Source organism: Belonocnema kinseyi, chromosome 10 (assembly GCF_010883055.1).
Source record: "Belonocnema kinseyi isolate 2016_QV_RU_SX_M_011 chromosome 10, B_treatae_v1, whole genome shotgun sequence".
NCBI classification, from domain to species: domain Eukaryota; kingdom Metazoa; phylum Arthropoda; class Insecta; order Hymenoptera; family Cynipidae; genus Belonocnema; species Belonocnema kinseyi.
In genome coordinates, this window is record NC_046666.1 from 78349675 (window position 1) to 78364903 (window position 15229).

General features: G+C 34.8%; 1 protein-coding gene across 7 annotated transcripts in view; it reads left to right on the plus strand.

Moving 5' to 3' along the window:
• The first annotated feature begins 3415 nt into the window (after positions 1-3415).
• Positions 3416-15229, plus strand: part of LOC117181502 (zinc finger protein 853-like) — a 99388-nt gene continuing 87574 nt past the window's right edge. For 6 of the 7 annotated variants that reach the window (XM_033374243.1, XM_033374248.1, XM_033374245.1 and 3 more), the window contains exons 1-2: positions 3416-4676; positions 9661-9756. In XM_033374243.1, coding sequence (XP_033230134.1) covers positions 3558-4676; positions 9661-9756 — 1215 coding nt within the window. In that variant the 5' untranslated portion in view covers positions 3416-3557. The remainder of the gene's footprint in view (positions 4677-9660; positions 9757-15229) is intronic. The other variant, XM_033374249.1, reaches the window with a different exon arrangement.

The window sequence follows — 15229 nt, forward strand, 5'->3', positions numbered from 1 at the left end:
AAATGTGAAATTCGTTTTTCATTTCGAAAGGTACTCTAGTTGTGCTAGTGGAAGTGATGATAACAAAATCTTCGGAATGATTAGTTGATGAAAATTGTTAATCTAATGAATCTCCTATCAATCTAGCAATGCCAATCGCAGATGCTTAATGACACAACTTGAGTTATCAGTTCGATGGCAAGAACATCTTTATCATGCTATATCCAGTTTATGATTACTATTTATAGTCCAAGTATGTATACTTACTTAGGATCTTGGGAACAAGACCTTACTACTGAAGGTCAAGTCTATAGCACCCCTAGACTGATTATCACAATGAGACTACAAGTAAAAACCGCTAAATATAAATCTATCTTAATTAATCTTGAACAGGCACAAATATCGTCCATATCAGGATAATTTGACTTCTTTAATCTTATTTGTCTTCAGAAAGATTGTTCTTCATAAATTTAACTCACCTATTATTTATCTAATTGGTCTACAGAGAATAGATTTTTTCGTATAACCTGAATTTTTATTTATATCTTACCTGGTTTTTGAAGGAAATGACACGAGAGACAGTACTTTACTTTTACGACGAACGACAACCGATTCCTTTTACTGTTACCTCAATGCGTTTTTCTCATTGTCTTTTTCCTATTTCCTCCCTCGTGACGTGCATCGAAACTCCCGCGTTACGACGGTAAGAGACGTTTGTCGTTCCACCATCCCTCGTCGCGCTAAATTACCATAACTATAACACATTGATGACATGAAAAAAACGTGGGCATATACAAGAAAGAATAGTAAGAGTGAAGTGGCATTAATATTTTAAAATGAAATCGAGAATACAATACGAGCGACTGGAAAGTTTTCTATGGAGTCAATTTGACAGTGACAAGTGAAAAGTGAAACAGATATTTTAATTGCCTTGTCGACAACTGTCAATTGGACTTTAGAGTCGGCCTTTCGAAGTCCGAAATTCTAGTTTTCAACTGATAAAGGCAATTTCTTCTGAATTACTTGTTTCAGTTTTGGATTTTAGAATTCTCTTTAGAGTGATTAATTTATTTTCAAGTGGTAAATTCTACTTCACTCTGAATTAGTATAAATCACAAAATTGTCTCTTAATCTAGAGTATATTCTGAAAAGGTAGAAATGAGCTTGGCAGAATTTCAATTCGGTTCACAGTTGAGAATCTCTAAAAGGAAATAACGTGCTTGAAAACTTTTTGCGAGCTTTCTTTTTCTCTATCGTCACTAATACTAAAAAGAACAATCATCCTTTATGCTTTGTGCTTTCCCTATCATCATAATACATTCTACAAGCAAAGAGTGAAACTAGGCCGTGCAAGTGAATTGGATGACAGTTTATACTTTTGTGACAAAAGTTCTCCACTGCAAAGATGACCCCGGAGAGTCTACATTATCTTTGTCTATTAATACGCGCCTAACCGACAAACTCAAAAAATGTGCGCGAGCTTTCAAGTTCAGAAACGGTTCCAATTTTCTTCAAGTGGGAATCTGTCAAAGTGACCAAAGGAAGAGATTTTAAATTTGAAGATGACATTTACGTCAGAATACAAAAGTGCAGAAATCCAGGAATATAAACTTTTCTTAAAAACCAGTGTCCTGCTTGAAGGAAATTCGAGAAGTGTTTCGGGCCCACGGATAAATATCCAGCTTTTTTCTGATAGCTATGCTTTTTTATGTATTATTAAGTTTAGTCTGCAAAAAATCGTTGTAGTGCTTCGTGTCAAGAGAAAGGGATTAAATCGCGAGGCGAGACAATTCGTGTACCTTGACACGAAACATGGCTCAAGACTGAGATAATCTTCAACGAGTTTCTATTTTGTGATTTCAGCTTCGAGCGGGAGACGCATTACAGCGAGAAATTCCCGCACAGGAGAGGAAGACTGGACGAAGTGGAAGAAGCAGAATAAGACAAGAGAGGAAAAATAGGAGAGTAGGAAAGCGGAAGAATTTAGGAAGAAGAACAGTTAGAAGCGGGTTAAAGTGAAATGAAATCTGGATAATAATACTCAGAGTAAGAACAAGGAAAAGAAAAGGAAGTGTATGAGTAAGATCACGAGAAGAAAGCGGAAGATCAAGAAGAAGGAGGAAGAATCTGAGTGAATACGGTTAGAGAACCCGCGCCGCAAACATATATATTTCAGTGTGTTCAAAAAACGAGTGTACCTAAGTGCAATATTAATTAAACCTACTCTAAACGATAATAAGCAGCAACTACTATTGCCATCGACGATTGGTACGATGCAGTAATCGATAATCGATCAATCTTTTCAAGATTAAACTAGAGTCGCATTTTTTCGAGAAGGAGTCGTCGACGGACGAAAGGACAAAGAAGGAAGGAAGAAGAAGAGAGGAAAATCCGGAAAGAGTGCTCTCGTCCCGCTGAAGAATACCAAGATCTTACTCCGCGGTCTAACATAGTCCGCTCATCACACACATACATTACACACACTAAACGGGGCTATACTCAGGGCAACACGGGACGAGCAGTGACATCCGCAGTGAGATATATCAGCTCAAAAGCATCTTCAACCTCCAACCGAGTCGTGTCCGTGAACCTTCGTCTCGTTCACACCGTCCGGGCTGGGCAATCCTGAATTTTAACCTGAACTTAAGTGTACGATAGAGTTTATGTAGATAGAAGAAGAAATAGGATATTCTCTTGACGAGATAACTTTCGATCGCGCGCATTGAAATTAAGACACTACAGACAATACTTCATACATTTACACAAAGACGATTTGTATATAATAATCTACAAATATCACACCAGTCAGAATAAAAGGAAGATAGAAAGACAAAAAGAAGACGAAGTGGAATAGAGTTTCGACTTCAGTGACATCGAGAGTCAAGAAGAAAAATTTTGATGAGCCAGAAGGTCTCGGCTAGTTGCAGAAAGAAGCAGCACGTGGCGAGGAACTGACGTTGTCTCATAAGTCGTCGTAGATCGACGAGAGATCGAAATCTGAGTTATCAGCTCGAGACGAGTGACGGCGGCAAGCGCAGAAGTGCGCCCGTCGTCGAGCTGCTTACCGAAAGGCGTGCGAAAAATCGGGCAAGCTGCGCCGGAAGGGGGTAGCCCGGGCTTCGCGCGAAGGCCTCAAGATTTCGGACGCGACGGCGGCCCTAGACCTGCGCGCCCAGACGCCAGCCCAACCGGACTTTGGCCTGGAGCAACCACACCACCATCATCATCAGCAGCAGCAACCAAATCAGCAGCCGCAGCACCAGAACCAAAATCCGGAGGCGAGGCCTCTTCACCTACATCATCAGCATCATCAACATCATCTCCAACATCACCCGGTCAATCATCATCACTCTGGCGATTCGGGGGGTGGGATAGGTGTCGGAGGAGGAGGAGGGGGAGGAGGCGGTGGTGCTGGTGGTGGCGGTGGCGGAGGTAACGGCAGAGCAGGATCAGAGCTAGATCCGACGAAGCCTAACAAGTTCGAAGAGGACGAAGATATCACTGATAGGGAAGACGAGGAAGAAGACGAAGACCCTTGCAGCTCTCCAGAACCGAATCTCGATCAGAAACCGGAACCAATGGAGGTGCAGGCCTCAGCGGTGTCCGCCGCTGCGGCAAACTTACACGCCTTGCGACAGCATGTATTCAAAATGTCAGATTATTGGCAACAGCCTCAAAGAGGTCCACCTCAACATTCACCCGGGCTTCAGCACAGTCCTATCCAGAACTCAACACAACAGAATCAGCATAGTCAGCAGCAGACTCCCCTGCACAGTCCACTGGGACATCAAACTCCAACGCCTCAGCAGCAACATCAGGCGCAGCAGCAGTCACAACAGACTCAGGCGACTGCTTCTCAGGGTCAGCAAACGAACAGCACGAGTTTAACTCAGAATTCCAGTTCACAGATGCAGCAGCAACAGCATTCGCTGATGATAAGTCAACAAAACTCGCAGGGAGCTCAACATCAGTCTTCCCCAGCACCAACAACACCTTCACCTCATGCTGATCATCAAAACTCGATCAGTTCGAGCATGGCCCAAAGTTTGCACAATCTTGCGCAGGCACAGGCTCAGGCTCAGGCACAGCAGACTATGTCTCAGGCCTCGAGTCCATCACTAACCGTCCAGGCTGTGCAAGCTGCTCAGGCAATTAATCAAAATTTGGGCCAAGCACTGACTCAGGCCCTTACGCAGAACATGCAGCAGAGTCTAGGTCAAACGCTGCAGCAGAATCTTGCTCAAAGTCTCACACCGAGTCTCTCGCCCCAGCAGCAGCATCATCTGTTGAACCAACCTCAGAATTTGAGCCAGAGTCAGAGTCTGCAGCAAAATATGCAGAATCAAGCGCAAAATTTGTCGCAACAACAGGCACAGAATCTCAGTCAAAACCTTAGTCAGAGTTTAAATCATCAATCGCTCCAGCAGCAGGCGCAGAATCTTTCGCAAAATATGTCACAAAATCTGTCCCAGAATCTGCAGCAGAATCTCCAACAGCAGGTGCAGAATCTCAGTCAAAACATGCAGCAGCAGGCGCTGAATATGGCCAATTCGATTGGTCAGAACGGCGCTCTGAGTGGGATGAACATTTCGGGTAATCAACAACAGAACTCACAGAATTCTTTACTGAGTCCTGGTGCTGGAAGCCAAGATTCCCATGATGTCACCCTTTCGGAGAAGCTCATGAATGAACTGCAGGTGAGTGCTGTATGAGTAATTGCGATATTACAATTGTCAGTCCGGATCATTTACCGGTATCTTAAAATTTCATGGAGCATGTGAGATAGGTTTAATGGAATATATAACTATAATGAACGTGGAGCGCTCGTTCATGAGAGATAGGTAATATCTTTGTGGTAATCTGTTAGAAAATGAGATCAAAGGTAATTTCTTTCAGAGAATAAATCCCATCATTAGTGCGCATTTTATTTCGTTTTTCTTTTATAGGTTATTCCATTTACTGTTAGCAACAAAGTCCATCTAAAAATATTATATTCATAACCATCTAGTTTTTACATGCAAACACTTTTTTAGAAAAAGTTAGATAACAATTTCTGTATGCAGACTACTTATTTATGTGATATTTTTTAATCAATGTTTTTGTATAACTAAAAACTAATTATTGCGAAAAGGAAACAGAAGAATTTGATCTGTTTTATCTTGCAGGTTTATTTATTTTCTTATCTTGTGACTCTTTATTTTCTTCTGTTATTATGCCTATATACTTTTATAGACATTATTCACGAGGAAGTTATAAAACAGTTTTTTGTTCATAATTTATTTTTAAAGAGAGCGAACAAGTTCTGGTAAGAAAACGATCGCGGTATGGGTGTAGGGTTGCCTACTATCATGGAAGTTCCCGCATAGAAAAACTAAATTTATAATTTTATTAATAGCCAACAGCTATTTGTAACAATTTTAATTGCTTGAAAAAGAATGACTTCTAAGAATAAATTTAATTTATATACTTATACGAGAGAACCTAAACGAAAAGTCAATTTATTTTGTTATTGAGAGATTTTTGTTATAGAAGTGATATTTGCTGCTTTTTTCTATTCAGCTAAATAGAATCAGTAGGATAGTATAGAATATATTCTGAACTTTAATAAGAACAATGAAAATGAAATTTGCAGATTCATTAGAGAATTCAAATAGAAATGTTATTTTCCTTGAAATCGGAACAGTATGAAAATTACCATTTTTTCCTGTACGTGGCAACATATTTCTGGCTGTATAGAATAATATTCAAAGGTTTTTCCATTATAAAAAAATAGTCCCAAATAAAAATATTAATATATAATAAAATAGTAATATTTGTACAAACCATTGGTAATCAGACTATAAATCATATATTAAACGAATCGTATTACAATATATTTCTCAAAACATGTGTTCTGTTTTTATTTAGAAAAAAACTTATTGTCAATCTGAATAAGTCAAAGACTTAAAAAATTCGTGAAAACCCGCAAAGTCAGTGACAGATTTATTTACTTGAATTGTAAATTATGCTCAATAAAAATGCACAAATCGCAATTTAAATATCCCTAAGTAACTCAGATAAAAATATTAGATTATGATATTTGATTGATAAATTGGTAAATTACTTTTTACATATATTTTTGGAAGTTTTTATATTGCAATTCAGTAATATTTAACCGTAATGTCAAAAGTTTCTTACTGACCTCACTGAGTCAAGTTCAGAGATCATTTACTTCATGAAATAAAGTATATTCAAATTTCCAATGCAGGCCGAATATTTTATGAAAAATGTATCTAAAAAGTGTCCGATACTTCTATCCGTTCACTTAAATTATTACCCTATTATATTTGTAGACATTTTCCAAACAATTTAATTAAGACGAAATGAAAGTATGTTCTATGTAAAATACAAGTTATATTGCATTCAACGTTAATTTTTATTATTATACCGAAATTCATTTTTCACCTATGTGTGGTCAAAATATAAAAGTATTCAGTTTCCTCTTTCCAATTTTTTAAAATTGGTTATTTCAAAGGTCACATAACCGAAAGTCAAGCCGCGGCAGATTTACTCAAAGAAATCACGTTTTCATCTTTGCATGAAGGATTTTTTTCAAACGAATTCTCTGAAATACAAAAATGTGAACTTGTCTGCTGTATTTTGCCCTTTTTATTTTACGAGTAATTAAAAAATATATAGAGCAGTTTTGGAGGGGCCTTCATGAAGTGAACGCATATTAGGAGTTCGAGGGATGATTGTGCGAGATTGTGTGAGACAAGTTCGATCATCGAGTCGCATTCCACGTACAATTTTGTCAATTGTTCCAACCCGCGAATGCACCAAGCTACGCTGACCACGGTTCATGCCCACTCCAGTACGTTGACTTACTGCATCACACACACACGCGGACATGAGTGTCACCTATACAAACGCGCGCACGCACACAAATCACCAGGGATGCAGATACGTCTCCCGGGGTTCTTGACCTGCACAACACAGATAATACTATACGCATGCATCATACGGCACAGTCGGGAAGATGTTCAGGAGAAAATATCGAACCGACACCATTTCTTCGCATGATGGTCACGCATGTCCAACCAAGTCATGGGAGCACCGGGACTTTACCAACAATTCCCGTTTTTGTAACCCCAAGCTAACTTTCCAGAGTTCTTCTCCGTTCACAGATCCCCTCCCACAATTTCGCACAATCAGGACCGAATTTGGGCAGCAGGGAGAGAAATCACTCATTTTTGAACATTTTTGACAAATATGGGTGCAGTTGACTTAGACAAAAGATTTGAGTAGTTTCATTGACTTGACTTAAAATAGTACAGACATCAAGCTAATTAGATCAACTGATTCACTTACTCCGCGGGGTAGACTAAATATGTATGAATTTAAATACAAAGCAAATTTTAGTCGATCCATTTTTTAACAGTCCAAGTTTAAAGAACTTCAGCAACTTATACTGAAGCTGGCGTATAAATAGAGAATTTTTTTGAGCTACAGAAGCTGACGAGTCGTAAAGTCAACACTTTTAGGAACCATGGGAGCTTATTCCACCAAAGCTTTATTTAATTCAATAAAAAGTTAGATTTAATAATAGCTTGATTAAATTTGATTAAAACTTAGTTTAAAAAAAGCTGATGTGGTCTCTATACTATAGAATTTAATTGAAATTCTCTAAAGGTAACATATTTCTTTTCTCAATTAACATAACAAAAATATTCAATGAAAAAAGAAGCAAAATTATAATTAAAGATCACTAATTGGTGATTGGAAATTTGAAGAGAATGGAAATTTACAATAAAAAAGTAAAACAAGAAAAAAATTATAATGGAAACTAAATACACCCAATTTTTTTTTTTGTAGTGTTTTAGTCAGATTTACATAATCAAAGTGTCTAGTCTCCCAATTTTCCGACCAATAGTGCAGGCGGGACAGACGAACTCCTCTGTCAATCAAATTTGCAAGATTATTGTTATTCGTACAAGAAAGCTGGACGACTTGCCACAACCCTAAACAATTTATTAATTCAGAAATAATTAAGCTGTTCTAAACTCATTCATTTATGTACATGTTTTAGATCAACCTGATATTCAACTTTTGGATAAATAGTTCTTTTCTAGTCATTCTCTTTGGGTCTAATATATTTCCTATCTACATACAAAATTTCGATATTTCAGTAATTTTTACCAATTACAAAACCACGGTGTAAATTTTTTTAATTTCAATAAAAAATTGTACATCATCCGCTGCAAATTTTCTAGTAAATCAAAGTTCAGTTATGAAACTTTAAAAATATGTTGGCGATACGTCAGTTTAATAATTTCGCTCGGTATTATTCTCTGAATCAGAACCCATGCAACTATTATGAAATAATTTTATTATTAATCCCAAAGTAAATTCTCAAAATAAATTAAATTTATATCGCAATTTATGTTTTATTTTATTTGATTTTTGTGAATATTTTCTTCTTATTTTTACTTAATTATTTTCTAGCGAAAAAAAACTAAAAAATTATCGAGCCTTTAAAAAAACTTTCCATCCTGATTATTTTAGAAGGTCAAAAACTGGAATTTTTCGGAATGTTAATAATTTTAAAAAATTTTAAATAAACTTAATATTTTATTATTTCAAATAAAATTCTGATCAATTCTAGAATATAAAGTTTCTAATTCATTAATTCTGTGACTCAGCTCGAAAATTGAATTGGTTACTAAATTTGTATTAATATACCAGAAGTTAGCTTAATCTATAAATTATATCTATAAATCTATAAATTTACAAAGTTTAGTAGTTTAACTGCATTTTAATGTTCATATAGTGAGAGAATTATCGAATTAAAACTTTTTTCTGAAAAACATTATTCATTAAATTGTAGAATTACAATGAATGTACAAGTAGGAAAAGCTTTTAGATGTATAATTTTGTATTAAACTTAAAAATTATAGTTTTGTATTTGATACATAAAATTACAAATAAAATATCACTGTTTGTAAAGTAAAATGAAAACTTTTTCATGCATTAAACAGTTTTGAAAAGTGTTGTGGGATTTTGAGCGACTGAAATAAATATCCATCGTGATTAAGAAACTTTTTCGATTTTATTCTAATTTCGTTTTTTGACCTGCGCATTTTTGTCCCTATTAGAAATACATCAAATAAAAAATGCTAAGAATGTTTTTAGCAACTACATTCAGTGGCGTCGATGAAGGAGCAAGTAAAGTAAACGACAATTTAATCAATTATCATGTCTATAAATACGATGAGACATAACTTCAACAGATATGTATTAATATTTACATAGATTTAGAATTTCATTCATAATTAATTATTTATCATAACGAAACGCGACACCTTCTCTTAAATTTAAGCAGGAAAAGAGTCCTAATCAAAGTTTTAGTGTGAGGTGTCACGTCTCATGACGTTCATTAATTATCAACTTAAAATTAATAATGAAACAGAATCGGTGCCACTGAACCTATCGAACGGAGTAATGCTTTAACTCTTTTTTCTTCAATTTGATTCTCAATCTCTGAAACTCAATATCTTGTGAAATTTTGAACTTGAAATGAATGTTTATTCTGAAATATTTGCGTGTTCGAACGCTTCACTGGAGCTTTACGAACATGACCGATGGTTATAAGATCAAAGACAGAGATCCCGACTAATGCGAGTCTCCTGTCTTGTCCGATAGTCTCGAGCTGGGCTCATAGGTGCTGGTGGAGGTGGAGGAGAAATGAGCAACATCAGCGAACGCGCCCTCCAGGAATGCTGGTCCACCCTGCAACGAGTGAGTTGAACACTCAACCCGTTTTTTAAATATGCGACCTTAAACCATCGCTTTCTTTCACGTTTGCATCCTTTGCCGTTGCTGCTATTGTTGTTATTGTTGTTGTTGTTCTCATTTTATTATTATTTTTCTCCCGCACGTGGGCAATTCGCCAGCAATCGTTTCGTTTTTTATTCCATGTTTTTTATCCCCCGCACACCTTCCACCCTCATGCATTATTTACCATTTTATTTTTTATACTAATTTCTCCCCTTATCCAACGACAGCCGATTCGGATTGATTTTTTTCACAGATTACAAATCTACAATGGAAAATTGTTTGGACGTTTTTGTGAAAAAAGCATGCAAATTTCCTGATTTATAATCTACTCCATAATATATTCACAATGACTGTGTCTTTGGACTAAAGGAAAAATTCAACTAAATTGAATGTTTGGTAAAAAATTGTAATGGTCAATCAAATTAGATTGGAAATAGTTAGGGATTATTTATGAAGATTATGTAAAATTATTATCGATCAGATTATTCGGATCGGCATTTAAATTTTACATCCCATTTTCCTGACAATTAATCAATTTTGGTTTGCTCGATGTTTTCATGTCGCACGCTACGTTTTTTTTCTCCTCGTTTCGTTAGGTTCTCATAATTGCAAGACACGCACAATCCAAATCCTTTTTGCATCCCGGCATGTATGCAACGTGCTTTACACGTCCTGTTTCGTGATACTTGTGTCGTTTACAGGCTAAGAAAACAAGCGAACACGCCGATGTCGATTTTTCCTCGACATTTCGAATTCGATCGACTTGTATACTCTCATTATTAAACATTCACTGATCGCTAAGATCAAAGAGTTATTTATACGTCGAGCATGGAATATTTCAAGAATTAGTTCAGCGATTAAATGCATTTTAGGATAATTTATACAAAGAGTTAACTTTAATATCTTTCAAGTTATAGGAAAAAATTGCAATCCTAATTTTTGGATTAAACATTTTTTAAGGCAATATGGTATATACTTTTATTTAGAGAGTAACAAAGAATGTTAAAAAACGTTGCTAATCGACGCAAATATTTTTTTGCAAAAATAGGGGGGCAATTTTTTAATGAAGAGGTACAAACTGAAGAGAATTTTATCAGTTCCCAGAAAGACAAATTATAATAAATTAAAAAAATGAAATAAATGGTAAATATCACGAAATGTAAAATAATGCATTGCAAAACATATGAGATATGATTGCAAGTTTTTGACTTAAATAAATAAAATATCAGAAAATTTGTTTAACCATTTTAAAGTTGTCTTTAGTTTAGTTTTTATAGTATCACATTCAACTGAAAATTCAACCGAAGTTATGCGAAATACTTTTTTAATATAATAACTCGGCATGCTTAAGGTTCCTATTTTCAAATGTACATATGTTTTCTTGTAAACATAGAATTTAACTTTAGTTATTTTAAAAATTCTCGACATCTATCGAAGAAGTGATATACAATAATGAAAAGTCGAGTGCAAAAACATTTTAACAACCTTAACGACAAAAAACCATTTTCTGCTTTACCAAGGCCTCCATAAAACACACCGTTTTCGATTTATAGAATTCTTTCATGATAATTTTACGTAATTTTTACTGTGGACTAACACTTTCTAAACAGTAATTTAAAATGCCTAAATAAAATTTTTCTTAAATTTGGCTTTTACCTATTTCAAAAAATGTCGATACTTAATTTTCATTTTTTAAATGATTGATGCTCATCGTGCTCTCCTTTCTTTCAATTTTTAATCGTAATTAATCAAATTAAATTTAAACAATATTATATTTACCAACTTATAATGGAATTATTCCTATAGTCAATTTTCACCATCGAAGTTTTGAATTTCAAATTGTACAGCTTTTCATACTTAAAATCGAAACATTTTTATTTGCATATTATTAAAATTGCAATACGGAAAAGTCGAAATGGTTAAATTTTCAAAATTCACATAAATTTGAACCTTATAAAATATTTCCAATTTTGGAACATTTCGATTCAAAATTGTTCATTTTCTAATCTTTCAATTACGAATTTAAAGATCCAAGGATGAACATGATTAATAATCTCTATTCTTGAAACTTTTCTTCTTATTTCTAATATTGTGACAGGTAGCTTCACATTTCACTCGTAATATTTATCAACTCCTGTATTTCTTTCACCATTGGCCGATTTATAATCGAAGCAATTAAAATATCATTTATCACTTTCAAAACTGATCAATTTTTAACAGTAAAACTATATAGAATAGATGTTTTATTATGAATGCATCATGAACGAACCTCGATTAAAATATTTAGAAACCTCGAATGGGGAAAATACGAATTCTATTCGACCAATCAAAAGGCCTCTTGAATCTGAAAGAGCGAGAAGAAGAGTTTCGGAAAGAAAGCGTCACTAACGAGCGCTCAATTGTGTTACATTGCGGTTGAAGTGACGAGGGTTGGGGAGAATGGTAGAGGGTAAAGAGGGAAGATGTAGAAGGCAAAGTAGAAAACTTTTAAATTCATGGCAAGAAACAATTTGTTTCGTTAAGTAGCCACATTTTTTTCCTGTAGCTCCTTTTATTTTTCGCTTGTCCCGTTGAGAGAGAAATAAGGATTGGGAGAGGCTGGCAGCACAACACGGTGACGTAAAGTCCGTTTTTCTTCTTCTCCGACTGTTCTTTCTCTCTTCAACGCCCTATTCTTAAAAGCCACAGAGCAGACGGAAGGAAAACTTTTCGAAAATCGCAAAAACGCCGCACGGTGATGGCAAAGTTTTCACGTTTCCTGGAGATTTAATTAAAACATTCGCTTCCGTTCTTCCTGCCAGGAGTTTTCGTATTCTTTCGCTTATTTCAAGTTTTGAGATGCTGATACAAGCCAAAGTATTTTTATTGAATTTGCACTAAAACGTTTTTTTTATTATTAAAAGAGAAATCAATTCTATATCATTTTAAATAAACAAAACTCCTCTTCCAATTTATTATTCAACGAAATATTTCGGAATAAACAAAAACATTACTCTTTTAGTGAAAAGTTTCCATAAGGCATAAAATATATTTCTTTAATAATCTAAGAATAATATATGTATATTAAAATCACCATAAAAAAAAGACTGCCATTTTTAATTCTGATGAACACATCCAGAAAATCAGAGGCACGAAGCGAAAGACCATTTCGCACCCTCGTTCCAAGCGAGTAATTTTTTAAGAAAGAGACGCGCCCTTAGAAGCGTGCCAATCGAAATCTGTTCTAAAATCAATAGAAAATGGTTGACACCCCTATTCCCCAGCCCTCCCAATTCATCAACTGAAGGGATGAATATTCAACTTGACGTGTCGAGTACGAGAAAAATAATTTTAAAGTAGATCGAAAAACAATTCCGAATAGACACTCGAGCTGTTCAGATATTCAAAAGCTCATCGTCAACGGACGTGAGAATAGGAGAAAAAAGTCCTGCTATCCAAATACTCGTCGCCCTATTCGCGAAGTTCTCATGCCTAATTCCAAAACCAACTTGCCGTAAAGGGGTGTTTTTTGTTTTTTCCCGAGAGCGTAAATTAAAATCCAATTATTTCGGCGCCTCGCTCAGAACCCTTTCGATGCACAGATTCAAATGAATTTTTTGTAAATGAGACGATCTCCCTCGCTCTTTTTCATTCACCCGTAGTGTGTCTAAAAACTTTGTGTCGGCATTTTATGAGCCGAGAATGCTGTGAATGCAACAGCATTTGAAACCGAGATTAAAAAGTTGCTTTTTTCGTACACTTGTTCATTATAAACGAAATATGTGAGATATCTATTGAATTATTTTAATATAAGTTGTCACCTTTTGGGGAATTCCCATAAATTGTCACGTGATGTTAAAGATGGAGCAAACATTAAAAACAGATTTCATGTTTCATCCAAAATATTTGAATTCAATTTTTTAAATAAAATTAAAAACAAATAACAAATACGTTTTTAGATTTGCGTGTAGGATTGAAATAAGCTAAAAATTAATCAAATTTTAGTTTTTTATTTGTGATCGTTGACAGCTGCTTGAAAACCAGAACCAGTTTCCATGTCACTAGTCGAGCAGGAAATGTGGAAAAAAAGTGAGACCTTCGGGCGAAAGTTTCTTTTGTTTCAAAACCTTTTTCCCGAGGAATGCAAATCGGTAGGTGTTGCCATTGTCTCAACCCTGTTTAAAGTAAATTCAAGACCGCACTCCTTTTCTCACGTTGCATTTCTCAACCCCCAATTTTTTTCCTTTGAGTTACTTCCCAAGAGGATTGTTAAACTGAAGTTCCTTATATACAAGAAAATATTTAGAATCCAAGTTGAAATGAAGAAACAGATTGAACCTCTGAAGAAAAGAAGATTATTATTATTTGTAATAATATCTGTAACTCTAGACAGCAATAAACCTCCAAGTCCTTTAATCCTGTTTCGATATTCGCGGTCATGACCCCTTTAATACAGGTTGTATAACTGTAATTACAGGATACTAGTCTAGAATTAAAGCAGAGTTTAGAAGCATGTTCATGGACAAAAGATCTTCACTAAGATTAGAACCACTTTAACATTTTACAATCTAGCCTCAATTTTTAGTCATACTCTATCCTTATGCCCATAAAATTTAAATACTTCTTATTTGAATGTTATAAATTGGAAACTCTTTGTAATATTAGGTTACTTTAGTTGAAAATGGAACTTTTAAGTTTTTGAAATTGTTTCCATTCAATTTCCTGAAACTGAAAAATGGTCTAATTTAGAAACTATCAACATTTTACTTTAAAATTCATCACTATTTCTTTTTAAATATAAATATGCCTACAATTTTAATTATTAAATTTTTATCAATTTCGTTTTGAAAATTATATCATTTTAAATATTTTGGACAAAGCTTAATATTTTTAATAATGAAATTTTTCGTATTTTACATACCCCCTGAATGAGAAAGTTTTAAAACTTCTTGATTCAAAAAATAAAATACTAAATTCTTTAAACTCGAATTCCTCCAAAAACTATGCAATATGTAACGATTTACTTTTTAACATTACATTTATTAATACAATTAGCTCATTTACCCTTTGCTAAAGTAGAATACAATTTCTAAATGAAACCAAAAAAATATAAACAATAAAGCTTATTTTTTACACTAGCACCTAGGATCAAATAAAACAATACAAAATCCATTCGTAAAAAAAAAAGATAATTGGCACCGAGAGAGATTTCGGCCATTATTTCTCACGTGAGGCGAACCCCTTTTAGTAATTTTTTTTAGCTGTAAGGATCATACCTCGACGATTCAAATAACGGTTTTAGCGCGTCGTGCTTTTGTTTCATCGAACTCACCCCCTCCCCCTGGCCTATGTCCTATAGGGGTTTCTGTTTCGAGTCCAAGAAACGGTTTCGTGCCTTGTGGCCGTTACGCTTAAACCAAAATTATAACGTCCTAAGCTCTATTCCCATCTTACA